Source organism: Pollachius pollachius (assembly GCF_949987615.1).
Source record: "Pollachius pollachius genome assembly, chromosome: 9".
Classification (NCBI taxonomy): domain Eukaryota; kingdom Metazoa; phylum Chordata; class Actinopteri; order Gadiformes; family Gadidae; genus Pollachius; species Pollachius pollachius.
In genome coordinates this window covers 23,127,298-23,147,588 of record NC_136942.1, presented here as the reverse complement: position 1 = coordinate 23,147,588, position 20,291 = coordinate 23,127,298, and the positions used below count along the sequence as shown (strand labels likewise).

General features: G+C 47.4%; 2 protein-coding genes across 3 annotated transcripts; one reads left to right on the top strand and one right to left on the bottom strand.

The window, feature by feature from the left end:
* The first annotated feature begins 1,223 nt into the window (after positions 1 to 1,223).
* Positions 1,224 to 11,899, top strand: ric8b (RIC8 guanine nucleotide exchange factor B). 2 transcript variants are annotated; one of them, XM_079743692.1, is made up of 10 exons: positions 1,224 to 1,409; positions 1,808 to 1,855; positions 1,939 to 2,565; positions 5,024 to 5,118; positions 5,573 to 5,723; positions 7,310 to 7,405; positions 7,819 to 7,963; positions 8,723 to 8,867; positions 8,980 to 9,099; positions 10,748 to 11,899. In XM_079743692.1, exons 1-10 carry the CDS (start codon positions 1,326 to 1,328, stop codon positions 10,854 to 10,856), a joined length of 1,620 nt encoding a protein of 539 aa, XP_079599818.1. In that variant the 5' UTR covers positions 1,224 to 1,325; the 3' UTR covers positions 10,857 to 11,899. The 2 variants fall into 2 exon arrangements, with proteins under 2 accessions (XP_079599818.1, XP_079599817.1); XM_079743691.1 differs by having other exon boundaries at positions 7,307 to 7,405.
* Positions 11,900 to 12,257: 358 nt separating this feature from the next.
* LOC307080309 (NAD-dependent protein deacetylase sirtuin-3) lies at positions 12,258 to 20,019 on the bottom strand. The gene is made up of 7 exons (XM_079742973.1): positions 19,971 to 20,019; positions 14,435 to 14,654; positions 14,052 to 14,273; positions 13,713 to 13,945; positions 13,488 to 13,588; positions 13,251 to 13,412; positions 12,258 to 12,927 (listed from the first exon to the last, which is right to left on the bottom strand). The coding sequence occupies exons 2-7, from the start codon at positions 14,641 to 14,643 to the stop codon at positions 12,703 to 12,705; spliced, it is 1,152 nt and encodes a 383-aa protein (XP_079599099.1). The 5' UTR covers positions 14,644 to 14,654; positions 19,971 to 20,019; the 3' UTR covers positions 12,258 to 12,702.
* Positions 20,020 to 20,291: the final 272 nt, after the last annotated feature.

Below are 20,291 nucleotides of genomic sequence, written 5' to 3'. Positions count from 1 at the left end.
CCCATTCCTCATTATGAAAAAATCCTCTGGTCCAATGAGGTTCAACTACAAGCAGGAACCTAAAGAGGGTTTGACGAGAAGCAGAAGAGACGTGAACCTGAAGGAGTGAAGCTGGACTGCACCTCCATCATGTCCCCGGCCCCTGCCTTACATTAGATTAGATAACTTTATTTATATCCAGAGGTAGGTTTGGTGTACAGTTAAGTGAGCTGGCTTTCTCCACACATGACAGACAAGACATTTAAGACACAGTAAATAATACAAAATCACATCAGTAGTGAAAGAGAGAGTGCAAGTAATGTATCCTATTGAATGACAGGGATAAGAGGAGGGGTATGATGATAAAAGTATAAAATAATAATAATAATAATAATAATAATAATAATAATAATAATAATAATAATAATAATAATAATAATAATGATAATAATAATAATAATAATAATAATAATAATAATAATAATAATAATAATAAGGTAGCTTGACTGGTAGCTGACTGATCGACTGGTAGCAGTCATTCATTTAGTTTAGGCCTTAAGGAGGGGGTTTCATTCATGTTTTCTTCATTCAAACATAGTTCTGTGGGCCAACCGATAATACACTTACTGCATCTGACGGTGCATTCTTCCAGTTTTAACACTGCAAGTGAAGATGTTTGGCAGCCCCTTATCAGTTGTGACGGTTAGGTCCAAGACCTTTGATCGACTGATTAATTCTGGTGAAAGACATTGGAGTGAGCTACAGGGACCAATTTAGAATTATTAGTGGAAGTAATGTGACATTAGTACTTATTAAGTATGTAAAAACAAAGACTTCAAGACATTTTATGGATAGCTTAGACAAGAGTAAATGTATTACAATTGTATATAAAAAGAAAAAAATATAAAAAAATTTGTTTGTGTATTTTAAAACATATTTATGCATGATATGATATATTATGATTATACCTTACCTTACGTTTCATTACATTATGATATTCTCCTATATTGTTTTGTTCATTATATAGTATACTATATAATAATCATTATATATTATACAATAATTTATCATTATAAAATAATTCTGTATTATATCATTATATATCATATCATTACATATTATTCAATATTATATCATTATATATTATACTATATACTATTATATGCAATTATATTACGCGAGAAAGGGGCGTTTCACCGTATCTCGCGGCCACCGTACCGACGGAAGGCAAACAAACCTGTTCCAGCTGCTAGCTAAGCTAACTAGTGGGCTTCGTCAACTCCCACGTAGTGACATTTAAACGAACTATTATACTTGTATATGTACTACATCATTCCGTTTTAATCATGGACTTGAAGGAGATCCTGTCACGACTTGAAATCGGCAACGAGGAGGAGATCGAGAAGGTTCTGCTCCAGTATAATCAAGAGGTGGGTCTGATCTGAACCAAAACAAACCACCAGGCTAGCGTTAGCATGCTAGCATTGGCATGATAGCTCTGTGCAGCAGGCAGCAGATAACCAGATCAATCCTCCTACTATAGTACTACTATAGCACTACTACGATAGGCAGATCTGTAAGTGTAGTATATTATCTGTACATGTTCGCCCTCCGGTCAGTTCTTTCCTTTATGACACGAGTCACAATCACAACCATCACAGTTATCATATGACAGCTGCTGAGATCTCTTCATTGGACTCTGAATACATGATATGCATTCAGCAGTACCTCTCATTAAAACCTACCTGATGTATCCTGCTCTACATACCTCCAGAAACTGTATTTCACACGCGTCAGTATTTAATATGTATTTCCTTATTGGTTTCAGAATAGTCAAACTTTTACGTTTGACAAAAATGAAGAAAACCTTCAAATTGTAAGTACTGATTCCCACTTTCAATCCGCTGACGATGTGCATCATCTATAATACGTTTCCTCTCCTTTCCTGTCCGATGTTAGAAGGTGTGTCGGAGTCTGTTGACGGCACTAGGAACCCAAGAGGGGCCATGCTGCCTGAGGGCCTCCTTGGAGACCCTCCGCATCCTGTCCAGGGACAAGCGGGCTCTGGACCCCGTGGCCACCAGGGAGGGCCTGCTGGTCCTGGCCGGTCTGGCCCAGCTGCACTCCGCCCAGGACGGCGCTGACCCGGCCGACAGTCTTCAGGAAGACACCCTGACGCCGGAGCAGGAGAGGGTGGTGGTCGAGGCGCTCAAGTGCCTGTGTAACGTGGTGTACAACAGCCCCGCGGCGCAGCAGGTCTGCGCCGACCTGAAGCTGGCACACAGTTTGTGCACGCACCTGCGCAGCCGCTGTGGCCGGCACGCGGTCGGCCTGTTCTCGCTGCGCCTCCTCTTCCTGCTGACGGCGCTGCGGCCCGACGTGAGGGCCAGCCTGCAGAGCCAGCTGCCCGCCCTGGGGCTTCTCCGGGAGGTCCTGGAGCGCACGCTGCAGCTGCGCTGGGTCGGGCCGTACGAGGCCGGGGCCCCGGAGCCAGAGGCCACGCCCCTCCCCACCGAGGACAACGAGCGAGCCATGGAGGCCCTGAAGGCCATGTTCAACCTCACCCTGACGGACCCCGCTGGAGAGGTGGGTGTTGGACCCTTAAGTGTTTCTGCAATGGTGGAGCTCCTCGTATGTTATTTGTGTTGTAAGGCCTAATCAACCTCATCAAACATAGGAGGTAATGGGCAGACATCATTATGTCGTCATACTTTCAACCAATGAAAAAAAAAACAACCTTGCCCCAAACTGTCATCTGCCTCAGAAATGTGATTTCAAGTTATAGAAACGACATCACGTGGCAAGAAATAAAATCCTTCAAAAGGATGTCAAGTATAGGATGGAATAAATGAATGCAGTAGTGTAGACCAATAGACCAGCCTTATTGTCTGTGTCTGTCTGTTTAAGACCCCAGGTTTACGGTTGATATTGTCTATGCCCAACTGTAAATCAGCCATGATTTGTGTTCAACTCACCTCCTCTCACGCTATATAGACGTGTTCTGAAATTGAGTAATTTTATTCCAAACGAGTCTATAGCATCTCTCATAACAATCTTTTGTCCGACCCAGGTATGCTCATACAAACGGCCCTGGCTAAGTAGCTTTCTCCAATAGTTACCCCAAACTAAGAAATCCACAAGTTTGGATTCTGTGATGACTCTCTCCTTCTCACTCACAGAGACTGAGGCACCCAGTTAGGACTCTGTGTGTGTCATAGGCAGTTCATACACCACTGCTCATGCTCACCACCTTAGAGACTACGAGGAGAGCAGTGAGAATGATTGAATGTTAACTGTCCTGATGATGCGCACAATGGTGAATTTTGGATCGGACAATGTCAACATGGGGTCTTATCGAACACATCCTCAGTAGTTGGTTAACTTGATGGAGGCCAATTTATATAAATATGCATTTGCTGTCGCTAAATGTGTCTTGTCAAACTTAGCCTTCAATAATGTTATCAATAAGATCAAATCCTGTAACATCCAATATATAATTATTAACAAGAATCTTACTATCGACCAGCATTGTCAGATGTTAAGGAGACATATTTTGGTGTTTTCCCAACAAGTAAACATAGTATATGAGTTCCAGAAAACATGTTTTTGAAGCTATTTGCTGGAAATTGCTTTTAGGAAAAAAAATCTCGCCTACCGCTATTCCCCTCTGTTTCAGTCTCTTCAGAATGTGCTGGTTCTGGTGTCTGTAGCTTTAATGCAAATGAGCTGCTGCCCACTGACCAATGAGCTGTCAGACTGAACCACAGCATGGAGGAGAAGTGATTGTTGCCGTCTGTGGACTCCCGGAGCTCTATATCTATATAATATTATACAATAATAATATAATATATAGGTATCTATATAACATATCTAATATCAAGGCCAAAGCTATGTGCGCATCGCGTGAATCATGGCGTGAAACCAACGTCTCTGGTACTTCCACAACAAGTACAGACTTGTACTGGGGGATATCTCGGCCATGGTTGAGAAGAATTGGGGGAAAGGAAATTTGGCTTTGACTCTCTGAAGTCCAGATTGAACCGCGACATGGAGGAGAAAGGGATTGTACTCCCCCTCGCTGCCGGACTGCCGCCGAGTATCTATACTCTGAGTGAAGGGGGGGGGGGAAGTGGGAGGTCATTTTCAAATGTGCCCCCTTCCTACGTAGGTGTCGGCACTGAAACTGACTTGCTCGTTTGGTAACTGTTGGCGGGGTACTTTCAGAAATGCATGTCTCACTCCAAAAACCACGCACAGACTTATTTCAAAGTTTGTATGTGGCAACACCAGAGACCCAAAATAACACCCCAAATCCCAGGGAAAGTGTTGTTTTCAAAATATGTCCACTTTAAAGCATCATACCAGAGCCGTACATTATCGTATTTTGAGGAAAACCATTGTATCCTCTAAAGGAACACTGCGGTACCTAGACTAATGGGAGAACATTGTTTGAGTCAGGCCTTGAGCGAGGAGGCTCTGTCATGAGGTCCTCTGAAGGGGATCGCCCCGAGGATTACCTTGCAGCCTGTTTAACGTATTATGGCTGACACATGCTTGGTCCCTTGTTGGTAGTAATGTAATAATGGGGATGATTGGCAGACTTCAGAACCTAGCAGTGATCTCTTGGCTGGGGATGTGAGAGGGAGGAGTTTAGGTTGAGTGGGAGGGGTTTAGGGTGAGTGGGAGGGGTTTAGGGTGAGGGGGAGGGGTTTAGGGTGAGGGGGAGGGGTTTAGGGTGAGTGGGAGGGGTTTAGAGTGAGGGGGAGGGGTTAAGGGTGAATGGGAGGGGTTTAGCAGGGTCTATACGATTCTTGTAAACAGAGAGAGGTGGGGGCTGGCATGCATTCTTTTATGTAAAAAAGATCAGTTATGAATTGTAATTGTATTGATAACATTATGAAAATCACTATTGATCATCGTTAACTAAGGATTTGTCGAGGTGATTTTAAATTACAAACTAGTGGGAACTTAACATGTTTCAACTTTAAAGCTAACCCCCACTACCACAAATGAAATGTCTTCATTTTGGTCTCCTGCTCTTCAGAATGGGCAGCACCAGGTCCGCCTGATCATCGGCGTCATGAGGCACCTCCTGCTGCTGAGGACAGAGACGGAGGAGAAGACGGAGGAGGCTCACAGGTTAAACCCTTCCTATAGTACCATGTTATTGGATGCGTGTCCTTCAAGAACCTCAATCAACACTGGACTGTTCCTATCATGTCCAAACCCAGTTCGAACCGTCATAAAGAGCATCCCTCTGGAGAATGCCAGGAATGTTCTGGATCCAGGGAGAATGTGTTGGCTTGTAAAAGTGATGGACGACATCGCCCTTTTAACCTGCGTGGCCACTGGCTGAACAGGGCTGTTCAGCAACATCTATTGTGGAGATCTTTGTCTTGTTTGGCCTTTGTCTTCGCTTTCTTCTACCTTCTGGGGGGAGAAAGGAGAATAAACTTCTAGTGTTTCTAAATGGAGGGGAGGGTGCTTCTCGTTCTTCATACTTCTTAGTGATTCAGGCCAAAGACCGATCCGTGTCAGTTATTTTCAGTGTCTAATCCATCAGAAGTGATTATTTAGTTGTTCTATTTTGCAGCCATGCAGTGAATCTGCTGAGCAACCTGCCCGCCGGCTGTCTGGACGTGCTGATCGACGTTCCCGTTCAGGGAGGCCAGGAGCAGTACGGTGGAAACAACATGGCCGCCGTCCAGGTGCTGCTGGAGTTTCTGGAGAAGCGGATTGACAAGGTAAACACCGTCATTACAGAGTCATGATGACCTGTTCCCTGCTCCTGTGTGCGAGGTTTGATTAGTCGGGCTGGCGCTCCTCCAACTCAGCCATGTGCAGTGTGTCCTAGTTTAGGCCTCTTCCACACATATACAGATATGTTTGAGAGCAATTTCTATGTTTACATTCAGTAACGGCTGTGCCTTCTATGTGTGTGGGTTCACCATGTCACGTAGCGCGAGACATTGCTGTCAGATGATAGTATTACTACAAGTATTAATGCAAATCAACACTGAAAATGTTGAATTGCCATCTGTGTGTTTTAATGAAGGCCACTAGGTTGTAAAAAATGAAGGTTGTAAAAATTTAACCTCTTCTCCAGATCATGTCACACAGTTGATATTGGCATTGATGAGATAACTGTGATCTCCCAACTGCGTGTGTTGCTGAACTTTTTTTATCCTAAGACACACTATATCAGGGGTCCGAATCAAGGTGTCATAAGATACAACATCTCTCACATACAACATGTGAGAGAGCGGTCATGGGACACACCCCTAGAACCATTACAATCTAACTTTTCTTGTCTAACATTACCTAAATGAAACACAATCCAAGAGTAAAGAACTTCATAACGATGCACATGAATAGATCAGTTTACTTTCATGTTACCTACACAAACTGTACATATATGAAAGCTGAGAGCACAAACCTTTCACCATGACGACAACTCTCTGAACTACTAGCGAATCACAATAACAAATTATTTGGTTGTCATCAAAGTTGTGTTTGATTGTGTTAAAACTCCCTCATTGACACATAACCGAGTGTTCAGATACCATTTTGAATCCTGACACCGTGTAACAATAATTTTTAGTGGCCCAGAAAGGGTTTCACAGGAAGTAGGACAAGGCCTCCGCTCAGAACACACAAGACTTATCGCCTTCCGGTGGTTGTACGTTGCAATTGTGATGGTTTAGCCTGGTGGCATTCAAATCCCCTCAGCATGACCTTTCATTAGAGGGGTTGAATGTAAGGACTGGTTCTCGACTGTTTGGATGCCACCACGTTCGAAATTTACTATTTTTGGTTTGGATGGACTTGCATGGGTTTATTGTTTTTATTTGGAGCCTAAACCTAGCTCTACTAATAGCATCTTTACTTTAATTAACCTGATTGGCATTACATATTGACGGGGTGCTCGTTAGAGGTTGTGGCCCTAAAGTACTACCGGGCTACCACCTGATAACGCACTCTGTGGTATTCACTCTCTACTCGACATTAAACCTAACCATAACCCTTTGTCATACATTTATAGATATTCTTTTTTTGTTCTACATATATACACAACCATGCAAGGTGTTGTCCAAAAGCTCAGTTTTTATTGACCGAAAACATTTTTCACGTTGCTGGAAGGCCATAACCTTGTGGAAATGCTGCAATTTAAAAAATATCTGTCTCCATGTGGACTTGGCTGTGAGGGGTCTTCTTTTATAATTAATCCGTTCATTCTTTCAAAGTACCTTTCGTCGAGTGTTGGGCCCGGTTAAAGCAGTGCCATTGTGGGTAGTATATGTGTTGGTGTGCTGTGTCCGGTCCTAAGCAGGGGTCCAACTATAAGGAGGGGCTGACGCCGGTGCTCAGCCTTCTGACTGAGGGCTCCCGGCGCCACAGACACATCCGCAGGTTCATCAAGGCCCAGGTATCATTCCACACGTGTAACATATGTCAAGATGTGCTCACCATTCATGAATACTTCTTGTCTAACAAGAATACCCAAGAGCACATATATGCAGTGCCACTGATATGCAGTGAGTCCTCAGATCACACTTACACTATGCAGTGAGTCCTCTTAGGCCATGTCCACATGTCCCCCCCCCCCCCCCATGCATTTTTGTTTTAGGATTCATGAGAACCACAGACACGCAAATCATGATGTCATCACCCCACCTCTCGTCCCGCCGACTGTATGTTTGTATTATATACTGTTTGTATACAGCGGCGAAAGGCTTCTTCAATTTTTGCTGGAGTTCTGTAGCAGAAACAGCACCGCATATAGGCCTGAAATATGTACTACAGCGTTCCTACAGCTAGATGTACTGGGGGTCCCTTCAGGTGCTCCCCCCGCTGAAGGAGGCCAAGGTGCGGCCGGAGATCGGCTCCACCATCCGGAACAAGCTGGTGCGCCTGATGACCCACGTGGACATGGGCGTGAAGCAGGGGGCCGCCGAGTTCCTCTTCGTCCTCTGCAAGGAGAGCGGTGAGAGGGAGCCTGGAGCAGGGCTCCTGATGCACTACACACCAGAGGGACAACTGATTCTAGGGATCGACCAATGTGGATTTTTTTAGGGCCAATGCCGATACCGATTCCATCAGCCTTAGCCGATGACCGATAAGGGCTGCCAATTTTCTTGAGCCGATATTTGGAGCCTATACTGCTTTTGGTCCCTCAATTTACATAATAAAAATGACACAATGATGATCAAAATGTTACAAGTCTCAATTTAAAAAAGGAGCATTTATTGAAGTGATTGTCTCTAAATCATGCCGGGGAATTTTTTTAATAATCGGCAACGTGTATCGGCCGATGCCGATAAAAATAAATAAATGCAAATATCGGCCTGATATATCGGTCGATCGCTACTCCAAACAGGGTGCTGTGTGCTCTGCTTTTAAACAACTGTAGATAAAACCCACAAAACAACACAAGAAGGTGATTAAAAAGTTAGTGTTAGTGTATCAACAAAGTGTGAGCGTGTCACTCATAAGGACACGGGCGAGTACGCTTGGCTAGCTCTCAAATCTGGTGCGATGTAGTGATGTGTGTTTGTTCCCGTCAGCGTGTGACCCTCTGCGTGTCTTTAACCACGGCTCACACGCTGTGCAGGGCAAAGAGGGCTAAGTAGTGCCACAAAAACACCAATACCTCTCCTGGAATTGGCCTGGAGACCAGAACGGCCGATGCTTCTGGATGAAGTGAGTATGATGTTTCGGTCCATGTGTGTCTGTGTTGCTGCAGTGGACAACCTGTTAAAGTACACCGGCTACGGCAACGCGGCCGGACACCTGGTGGCCAAAGGCCTGCTGGCCGGGGGCCGCGGAGAGACCAAGTACTCTGACGACGAGGACAGCGACACAGAGGAGTACAAAAGTGTTAAACCCTTGTGAGTAGGCCACCTGAGGTGACGTGCTGCTCATACCGTTTGTCTAGATCAGGGCTGATGCACCTCTGGGAATACCAGGTCGATGATAAGCTCATTCCTGTGTTTCCTCCAGAATCAACCCCATCACCGGACATGTGGAGGAGCCCATGCCTAACCCCATGGAGGAGATGACGGAGGAGCAGAAGGAGTACGAGGCCCAGAAGATGGTCATCATGTTGGACGAGCTGATCAGGTGAACACAGCCAAACTCCACCAGTTGCATGTTTCCTTATTTCTGCTGTGTATATGTGACATATTGTCTCCCCGACATATTGCCTTTTTATTATTACATTTCTTTGTTGTTGACCTTTCCTATGCGCACAAAAGCGAACCCTAGTGGAACACACAAAGGTAAGGGAGAGGTGACTCCCTGCCAACCAGTTCATTAGCTGAAGAATCCGCTCGTTCGCACCGGTGTCAATTAGCCTGTAACTCGCAGCAGCATTCAGCCGCAGTCAATGGCAGCTACAGCAGTATCATTAATTATCACCTAATTGACAAATACACCCACAAATGCACACACACGTGCACGCAGACACACAATCACACCGCGTTGGCCCTCAATGCTCCTTACATTCAGCTTTTCAATAACATGTGTCCCCCTCTCTATTTTATTCTGCTCATTTTGATGATCCAGTTGTTACACCAGACAGGGCGAGAGGGGGGGAGGGGGGGGGGGGGGGGTATTGTGGTAGCCAGAGACGGGGGTGAGTAGTAATGAGCCACGCGACACAGACGGCAGATTCCTTTCTCCCCCCCCCCCCCCCCCCCTCCCCCCCCAAGTGCAGAGCGCGCCCAGCCCGGTGATGTGTCCCTGAGGGGGAGAGGTGCGTAGTGCGTGGAGCAGCCCGCTCTCAGGAGATCACTCAAAGACCCGCAAGAATGCGCTCCCAAAACTGCTTAACTGGCCCTCCAATTAGCACATACCCTCAGCCCCAGCGCGCCCCCGCCCCGGTGTCAAGGAGGAAGACATGGACTTCTCCTTCTAATTGGGGAGCACAATACGAGGGGGGACAGGAGGACGAGCGAGCCGCGGCTTTGTTTGTGTGTTTGATGGGTCGTCGGCAGCCGTCCTTTACCGCACGGCTCCAGGACCCTTGTTGTGTGACATGGACAGGTGGCCACGCACACGCACGAGCCCACGCACGAGCAAGCACTCGCGTCTACACCTCTGAAGCTCTTTTTAAGAACACCTGTTGCATTGGACTCCTAAATGAACCAACTGAAAGTCAAATCCGTTGTGTGGTTTGTGTGTGTAAGAATCTCCCATTAATTCAAATGTGTGTTTTAATCTTTTGATTGCGTGGTTCATTGATAAATGGGCCGGTGAGTGATTTGGGGACACGGTGCACATATAATTGGATTAGTTTGGAGGGGCACCCCGGGCTTTGAGGAGCTTAGACGGGGCACTGATCCTGTAATTAAACAGGCTTTAGAAAGAAGGCCGGACGGGGGGTAGAGGGACAAACAGCGCAGAGGAGGGAGGGGCTTCTGAGGGTCATTGAAACCTACAGATAAAAGGCAAAGTAAAGATGTACAACAGCAGGTCTCATTGTAGACCAGGCGTTAAGGAACGGGGGTCAGCTTCAAATCATCAAACTGTGCAACAGTCCAATTATTAATATTGTGTGTATTTGTTTGGAAGCCTAAATAAGTAATGAGAGATATGACTTCAGAATTACATGCACTTCTTTATGATGAATGGCGTCGTATGGCGATACGAGGCTGTGTGGATGCATCACTGTGTCCTGTACAGCGTGGGCCTTTATCCTCCCACATCCCGTCACAGAATGGGACCAGTGTGGGGGTTTGACTGGACCTCTGCCTCTCCCCGTCCACAGGAAGGGGGTGATCCAGCCCATGGGGGTCAGGAAGGACTCCACCGTGGCTCCCCTGGAGGAGACCCTGCGCCAGCACACCCACGAGAGCTCCGGCTCTGACACAGACTAGCCCCGTTTCCTAGGATACTTCAGTGAGGCCCCTGGCGAAGGACTTCCTTTCTGCTGGAGCTCTATTGGCGTCTCCGAAGGTGATGCCCGACAAACAGCCACCGCATCCCGTCGAAGGACCCAACGGTCCACCGCTCCAGCCGACCTCTGTGCACTGCCTTTTACTAATATAGTCTTTGTATCCTTTAATGGCATAGAAACTTGTTGCTATAGTAACAGCCGCAATTCTGTTGATCTTGTCGTACGACTGCACGCGCCGGCCCAGAGCGAGGGTGTCTCCGGCCCGCTGAGGGGGTTTGTCGGGGCGGTGGGAGCTCTCAGAGCCGTAGGCTGAAGGAGGGATGCATCATGGCAGCAGGACAACTCAACTTCCTGTTCAGGGTCTTCACGTTTAGTTGGTTCTCTCAGTGTGCACCTTTCCCATGTAAACATTGTTTTAAGATGTAGGTAGAACACCAATCCTGGTCCCTGCTTTATTTAGCGCCAGCTGTGGCCGCCAGGAACATGGCCCTAGTTTGATCAAAGTAACTGGAGACCATTATGAAAAGAGTCCTCAAAACTGTTTCGTGAAAATATAAATTGCGAAGAAGAAACACCTAATTATGATTGCATTTGTCAATAATAGTAAATCAGAACTACCCTGATTAAGTAAAACTTACTTGCCATATTTATTAACTTAATGAGTAACATTGGATTGTTTTTGCCTTACCTTGATTGCATTGCTTATTTAAAATCAATCATAGTTTTCTTTTGCCACAATGAAAGTGTATATTGTTTGTTCTATATTCGGGAGACGAATACTTTACTATTGCTGCAATATTGTTGGTTGAACAGAGCTCAAGGTTGCATGGTTGCCCTTAGCGATATGATGTGGGAGTGTGTTCGCTGAGCATCCATAAAGTTAGACAATGAATGGAGGATTCTCTTAACTTATATGTAATGGATGTCACTTGTTGATCTTTTGGTTGCCTAACACTGTCTGAGTGCATTCGTAAGGTACACTGCCTTGTTTTTTGTTACACATAAATGGTCTTTTATATCGCGTGGATGATTCCACTTGTTTTTTTTCACCTCTGCATACCTGAAGTGGATGCTTAATAAACGTCAAGGTTTCACCCATTAGAAAGAAAACCATTTGAAGAGTCCTAATGCTTCTGATGCATATGTTGCAGACTAACCACTTTTTCACCGCTTCTCTTGCAATGTTATTAAAGCTAGAAAGAAGGAATCGTTTGTCATTAAAGTTAACCAGCAGATTCTGTCGCTGGTTAAATATGTCTAGTAAAGTCCACCTGCCACTTGTTCTGTAACCTTGGAAGAGAAAGGTTCTTCATGTTGTGTATAGGACTCCTGACTGTATGGTTAGATGTGAAGATTACATGAACAGGAGAGGCAAGCCCAATGCTGTAAAATCCTTTATTAGTTCAACTTATCCTGTAAATTGTAAGTGCTTAAAATTCAATATACATACACGTGAACTATACATGGAAATATTGCAAACATGAACCATCTTTACAAAGACCACCCACGCCCTTTGCCATGCAAACCAATGGAAAGAAACTGATACGATATGAACGCATTGAGTAGACAATGCATCGCAGATAGTTATCTCTGCATGCTAAAAAGAACCCTGCTGCCATTCCAGTGTATTATGGGCTGGGCAGTGATGTGTTCTGAGTCTTCGCTGCCTTTAGGAAGCAGAGCTCATTCAGGCATCAGAGCCGTTGTCGTGTTTTACCGGCGGGCTCGCGCTGGAGACGGGAGTATGGCGCACCACAAGACAACGTTGTAACGTGGTCACAAGTCCAACCCCGGGCTCAATCCACACGACTGACGATGGCCCTTGACTAGGTGGCCACCCAGTCTCCCTGGCTCCTCATAAGCTCCTCGATCTCCGCGCTCCACCCCAGTATGTGGGCCATGCGCTGCACTGAGGCCAGCAGGTCTCCCAGCTCCAGGTGGTCCGCCCTGCGGAGCGGCGTCTTCAGGAAGGGCCCCACGGCGTGGCGGTTCAGCAGCAGGCGGGGGACCGAGGCCCGGACTGTGTTCACCAGGCTGGCGAAGGGCTCGATCTGGGGCACAGAGAACAGGTGAGACCCTACATGCATGGAGAGCACAGCTGCAGAGGCCCTTCAGCCTGCTGTGAGTCCTTCACGCTCTGGAGGCAGATCATTATTCAATGATTACCTTTAATGTTCTCCATACCTTTTTCAAAACATTTACAATACAGAGTAATGAGATTGACATAATAGATCAGATCTCAATACTAATTCTTCCTAGGCGTTCATAGGGTGGTTCTACTTTGCATGCAGACGCTAGCTGTAAAGCCTTCTCTGAAACGGTCAACACATGAGAGACGGATTGTCCAACTTGAACAAAAGGGCTTTTGTTTTACCTGTAACGAAGTTCCCATAATGATCAGGAGATCTGCTTTGGGGAAGTCTTCAGAATGCAGGAAGTACTTCTGTGGAAGGTCTTCTCCGAAGAAAACCACGTCAGGCTTCACCGTTCCGGCACAGAAGGAACACGTGGGCACGCCGCCACTCATGATGGCCACCTGTGGAGGCAGAGCGCTGCTTTAACACCTAGCCAGGAAGGGCTGGGCGGAGCTTAGAGCATGGCGACCTCTGACCTTGGCGTCTTCAGCGGGGTAGGGTGTGTAACACAGGTGACACGAAGCGGTGGTGAAGTTACCGTGGGCTTCCACCAGCTTATCCTCAGGAATGCCGCACACTTTGGACCCCAAGGAAAACGGTTGTATCAAACAGACGTTTTGGACAGTTTGCCGAGAACTCTGAATACCGGTGCTTAATATTGAAGCACTACGCACTCGCGCCACACACACACACACACTCACTCTTCTCCAGGCCGTCGATGTTCTGGGTGTAGACGCGCAGCAGCATTCCCCTGAGGTGCAGGGAGCGGATGAAGTAATGGATGTAGTTGGGCCGGTGGCGGCCGGGGTACAGCTCCCTGGCCAGCGAGAAGAAGGCTTGCGGGCATTCCGAGAAGTAGTCGATGTTGAACACCGCTTCGGGGTAAGGGAGGTCGTAGCGCTCCAGGTTCGAGTACAGGCCTGTCCCCGGCGTTCTGCAAGGGGCACACGGGCTGCTGAGTGTTCTGCTGAGTGTGCTGCTGACTCTGTGTGTGCGTGCGTGCGTGCGTGCGTGCGTGCGTGCGTGCGTGCGTGCGTCACCTGAAGTCAGGGATCCCGCTGGCCGTGCTGATGCCCGCTCCTGCCACCACCACAATGTTCTTACAGCGGCCCAGCTTCAGCAGGCGGGCCACCGAGGCCAGCCCGCCCCGGGAGGAGGACTTCACTCTGGCCCGCTCCTTGACAGGCGGTGATGGAGCAGGCTGATCATTCTGCGAAGAACTCCTGGACGCGTGGCGCATGTTGACACCATCCAAGACGTGGCTGAAAGACCCTTAAACATTATTAATCCCCCCCACCACCTCTCAGGGGCCTGACAACCCCATCAGAGACGTCAGGATCCATGACATGGAGAACCATAATGGGGACGAAGGGCGACTGAGGAAGCCTTAGCGGTGATGAAGAGGTCGCCGAGGGAGCCTTACCCCAGAAGAGACTCCTGCCCACTGACCCTCATCTGGCTGAGGTCCTGGGTCAGGGCTGAGTCCGGCTGCTTCCTGCGCTGCTTTCCGTACGGGCCGGGCGCCGGGTCCCGGGGCGGTCCGGGGCCGCCCAGCCGGGCCTGGGTGCTGCGGGTCAGCCTGGGGGCCGCAGGGTGGGGGTCCGGCTCCACGGCGGGCCGCGGTCTGCTCATTTCAGAACCACCTGAGACAGAGAGGAACAACAGCCTTGACATAGCTCAGGTTTGACTCTGTTGCGTCAGCCGATATTTAGTCATAATATTGTTCAAAGTTACTTGGTTAATATATTTGATTTGATCTTAATACGTAATTGTGTTGGGACGAATCTTCATATCTTCACTTATTTCCCCTTCGATAAGCACGTCATTCTTGCTCCTGCCGCCCCTACTTTACTCGCTGCGCTGAGCCATATTTAAAAACCGGTTAAGCTGAAATCACTGCAGAGCTCCTTTTGTGTTTACCCCCCCCCCCCCTGCGCTCTGAGAAAAGAAACACGTTTTAAAACGGCCTGCTTCCCAACAAAAGGTAATGGCTGTAATATATTTAGGGCTGCCACCACCCCCACCTCAAACCCTTCCTCACAATCTATGCTAATACAGTCCACAGCTGTGGCAGCTTTACTGGTCAGGGAAAGCCCAGGGTTCTTCTCTTGTTGGCAAGGGAAGGGGTAAGAATAGGATGTCAACAGTGAAAGAAGCCTAGATTGACTGTGTGTCAACAAACCCAGCCGAGAGAAAAAAGTATAGAGGCCCCCGTCCAGAACGGAGAAGGTATAAAGATAAATGATGCGGACTAGACAGGATTCGAAAAGAGACTGAGAGACTCTCCAAGCGCTCCCAAACTTTGGAATGAGGTGAGTAGGCGTTCCAAACATGATCGGATAAATAAATAACACATATATCACACTGACGAGTGCTGCAGATTACTCTACTGTTTATTATAATATTAACAGGCCACATTTTTATTCTCTTCAGACATCGCTGAAGGCCTCTGCAGGCTACGCGGACCCCATAAATCACCAGCCCACTTATTAGGGTCTGGCCCAGATGCCCCCCCCCCCCCCCCCCAACGTTCCTTAGCAGCTCTGCAGGCCGGGAGGGCACAAGAGACACTACGGTCACAGGAGGGACATAATGCAGTATTGAAACCGTTGGTCTGCGTTCCAGTAGTGGAATCCGGCGCAGAAAAGGGTAAACTACACTTTTATTCACCTTGGTCAAGATTGTAGGATAATGTGGAGCAAGAACCCAAAAACAACACCCAGAATGTTTGATCGGCAAAGATTCTCCTTCAGACTTTTGATCCTATGTTGTCTACGCGTCTTTCATTATCAGGGCCAGGCATCCATCCAACATAGTATTGTTTTAGATCCTGTATAAGGCAGAGAAAGCCAATCTAGCACAACACCAGGAAAACCCTCTTTTTAAATTCCATGCTCCTATCCAGCGGGATTAGAAATGTAAGGCCACACGCCCGCTGTATGGGGAAGGCCGAGAGGGTTTGGACGCATGGGGGGATGGTTCACATGGGAGGGTTTGGACGGCTGGGTGAGGAGACGGTTAACCAGGCAGCTGAAGAGGGGCGACGGGCTGGTGGAGCCAGCAGGGCGATGGCGCTTTGGCGAGCTGGATCAGGAGGAGGTTAGCAACAGGTTGCTCTGCTGTGGAATGAGATGACGGACTGATTGACTGACGCAGGAGCAATTGGCAAATAGTCTCCGGTGTTGACCGTGCCCCATGAGCACACGGTAAACCAGACGGTTTTCAACATTATCGTTACATATTTACCTTTATTTTTATTTGGTGCCTCAACATTTTCAGGAATCGCTTGTACTGTTAAAACCATTCATACAATGACACATAAATACATCTATCATTCTGTTTGCCTAATAGGCATTTCAATGGACTTAACGTGGTAGTTGCAGACCTAGGGCTGTGCTCCCAGATGCTGCTCTGTTCCAACTATTATTCCTAAATGACAAATAAATCCCTGGAGGAATGACAAAGGCTTTAAGGAACCAGGGGCCGGCCCCTCTGCCTTTCAGAGTCTGACTCTCCCACTCTGGCCCCGGCCTCAATGCCCTGCCCAATGGGGTCTGAAGGGCCCTGGACCACCAGGGGTGGAGCCCCTCATACAGGGGTACAGTAATCTAATTAGGCCTGTCCCACAACACTGCTCACCACTTCCGAACTCACCAACCACCCCAAAAGCCTGCCTTCCCGGGATAATCCCTCTTAAACGCTTGACGTTTGTTCTCTGACATTTGTCCTGCTTTATTCCAGAGCTGGAAGGTGCCCAGTCTGATTAAAGGATTCCTGTATTTCATCACACAATAACATTTACAACATCTAGTGCACTTCAATTTGACCCTTCTCAGATGAACATATTAACCTTGTTTCACAAACCTTCATCACACACAATCATATTTTGCTGAATTGCCTTAACGTCTAAAAAACATTTGTCCTGTTTCACAAACACCTAAAAGTAAGAAGACGCCCACTTAGGCCTCTACTGCCCCCCGCTGGCAAGTTGGTTGCCACGGAGACCTCTCCAATACTCTAAGAGGCAGAAGCCTTGTTCTCTGTCCCCAAGCGTTCACTAATGACACATCACTTTGCGTTGCATCTTTGTTGGACTCTCACTACATACATTCAAAGCAATGGGGCCTAATTTGTGTTGTATATTGTTTGCTCCAACAGTAGGGAAGGTGGAATGGAGAGGGGTGGAAGGTGGAATGGAGAGGGGTAGATGGAGTGGGGCAGGGGTGGATAGATGGAGAAGGCGGAAACGGAGAGGCTAGGCCACTAATTGATTTATATCCGTGATTGTTGTGTAAGCACGCCACTAGAACTGTGGTAACGCTGCCATCTTCTGGACATTAACAATATTGCAGACATCAGGCCAATTGAACACATCGTAGAGGTTAGACATTTGATTTCGTACCGTTTCTCACAATATGTTGGGTCGAGGTCAGTCTCAAACCGGCATTCCACTGGTCATGTAGATAGATGCATACATTTATGTCGCCGTGGGAGCAGTATTCCATAGACGGCTGTATAGTGAGCTCGGTAGGTATGGTAAAATTCCATTGGTATGTCTTAAAAACTGGTTCACTGGAATGAACATATCAAAAATAATCTTCAACCATGTTTCTATTGTATAGTGTTAGAATCCTATGTCAAAACGGACTGCAGAGAAATGATGTGTGTGGCCCTTTAAGGCCCCGCCCGCCATGGCGAGAGGCCTCAGTCGGCAGTGGTACTGATACTAGTCCTATGTGGCCATAGTATGGAAGCTCCTCTTTTAGCCATCTCAGACAGATGCGACTAGGTGTTTTTCAAACTTATAAGTGTTTAAACGTGTTGTAAAGCCTAAATAAAATGCCCATATTTTTGGGCCGTCTTTGGCCTTATTGCTGTGGATGTTACTCCGTACAGTCCCACGGTCACATGCGAGCCAGGTTTGCAGCTTTTACCACCAGATCAGTTTGTTGGTCACTGCATTAAATCCAAATGGTCTAACCATATTGGTGGCAGTTGAAAGGTGTGCACCATGCAGCATGTGTACAACGTTTCATGATTAAAGAGCTTTCCTGGTGGAAATGGCAGCCTGTTGAAATGTTTAACTTCAGGCACCACCTATGGGTTATTCGGGCCTGTCCTCTGCATCTCTAACTCATTTTACAAGCTCTGCAAGCCTATCAATTTATACACCGCTGAAATTGTCAGAAATAACTATGTCAAAAAAAAGAATACTAACTAGTACAATAGGGTTCCTACAGATTTGGTAGGACCGCTTAAAAGAAGAATATGCAGAATGAGTAGCCGATGCAAACATGAGACTAGTGGAGGCAGCAGGTATTGATACTAGTATAAGCTATTGACACTAAACATTAATGGACTAGTATGTAAACATATGGTGTACCCGACGTGTCTGAATTTACAGGGAACTGTGAACTCAATATGAGTAGAAGAAGTCTTCTGTAGTGGGCTATCTAGGGACCCAGAAGGTTGCAGGTACAAGTCCCTGAGCACGACTTCAAACAAAATGGTCCCCACTAGATGGTTCATCCATGGATGTGAGATAAAGTCCAAAACTGTGATAAATTATCTCTATCACTGAGTGACAGGCCTGTGATAAATGATATAGCACTGTGTCAGGCCTGTAATTAATGATATCATATCACTGAGTGACAGGCATCTGATACATGATATCACTGAGTGACAGGCCTGTGATACATGATATCACTGAGTGACAGGCCTCTGATACATGATATCACTGAGTGACAGGCCTGTGATACACGATATCATATCACTGAGTGACAGGCTGTGATAAATGCACACCATCTTCCTTTCTTTTTCTTACCTTGCTAAAAGGATGGAAGGAACACAACAGAAAACCATCTATTCCACACTCAAAGCTATTATATACATATATGCTATATATATACACAAATATAAGGAAAATTTCTGAATTGCATTTCCCAGCATGCATGGCAACCCTAACATTTGAACGCTGCTAACAGGCTCATCACAAAGGAAAACCTTGTGTTGTCCAAGAACACACCTTGTGACTAGTGGACACTGAATGCTTCGGAAATATCAAAAGTCTTGATTATTGTTCAAAGCCAATGCCTTTGTGTTCCCTCTTCAAGTAAACATTCAGAGAATGATGAGGACTTGACAGCTCCTCGGGTTCCCACTACAGAATCTAAAGTCTGTCGGACGGACTGGACAGGATCGGGTCCTCCAATTAGCTGGTTCCAATCAGGAACCAGCTCAGCCTAGGACCCCTGCAGAACCCCGTCCCTATCAGGGACCAGCTCAGCCTAGGAGCCCTGCAGAACCCCGTCCCTATCAGGGACCAGCTCAGCCTAGGACCCCTGCAGAACCCCGTCCCTATCAGGGACCAGCTCAGGCTAGGAGCCCTGCAGAACCCTGTCCCGGTGCAGGGTTCAGCTCAGGCTAGGACCCCTGCAGAACCCCGTCCCTATCAGAGACCAGCTCAGCCTAGGACCCCTGCAGAACCCCGCCCTTATCAGGGACCAGCTAAGCCTAGGACCCCTGCAGAACCCCGTCCCTATCAGAGACCAGCTCAGCCTAGGACCCCTGCAGAACCCCGTCCCTATCAGGGACCAGCTCAGGCTAGGACCCCTGCAGAACCCCGTCCCTATCAGGGACCAGCTCAGCCTAGGAGCCCTGCAGAACCCCGTCCCTATCAGGGACCCGCTCAGGCTAGGACCCCTGCAGAACCCCGTCCCGGTGCAGGGTTCAGCTCAGGCTAGGACCCCTGCAGAACCCCGTCCCGGTGCAGGGTTCAGCTCAGTGCCGCTCTGCCACAGGGCGGCACTTTTGAAACCTGATCAGACGACGGTACAAAACGCAGAAGGAGAAACACGCCGCGGAGGGCTGATCTGACGACAGCTCAAATACGAAGAACCGGGCTCGACTAAAAACATGAACCCAACACCACGGTCGATAAATAGTGAAGGTTGGCCTACTTGTTTAGATGCTTCTTCTTCCTGAAACAACTCATGCCTGAAGTCTGGGTCTGAGGATGTGCGTCACTTCCACTCAGCGCAGGAAGGCGCTCTGTGACCGATCCAATCAGGGTCCAAACCGCCAAAATATACCAGTAGAGCGCAACAGTGTGGTTCTGTAAGTAAAAGTCCCATTCATTTTCATCATAGAGATTTTGATTAAAAGCCTTAATGTCGTAAGTAACCATTACAATTATACGTGCCACGCGCCGTTATATTGTAAATCGATGGTTTTTGCTGCTGTAGAAACCACAAGTTAAACGGGGCAAAAACTAGTTATTT

Coding starts and splice junctions, on each gene's coding strand:
- ric8b (XM_079743691.1), top strand. CDS start 1,326: ATGGACTTGAAGGAGATCCTGTCACGACTTGAAATCGGCAACGAGGAG. Junction 1,410..1,807: donor TGCTCCAGTATAATCAAGAG/GTGGGTCTGATC, acceptor TATTGGTTTCAG/AATAGTCAAACTTTTACGTT. Junction 1,856..1,938: donor ATGAAGAAAACCTTCAAATT/GTAAGTACTGAT, acceptor GTCCGATGTTAG/AAGGTGTGTCGGAGTCTGTT.
- LOC307080309 (XM_079742973.1), bottom strand. CDS start 14,643: ATGAGCAGACCGCGGCCCGCCGTGGAGCCGGACCCCCACCCTGCGGCC. Junction 14,274..14,434: donor GGGCAGGAGTCTCTTCTGGG/GTAAGGCTCCCT, acceptor AGGGTCTTTCAG/CCACGTCTTGGATGGTGTCA. Junction 12,928..13,250: donor TTATGGGAACTTCGTTACAG/GTAAAACAAAAG, acceptor TCTGTGCCCCAG/ATCGAGCCCTTCGCCAGCCT.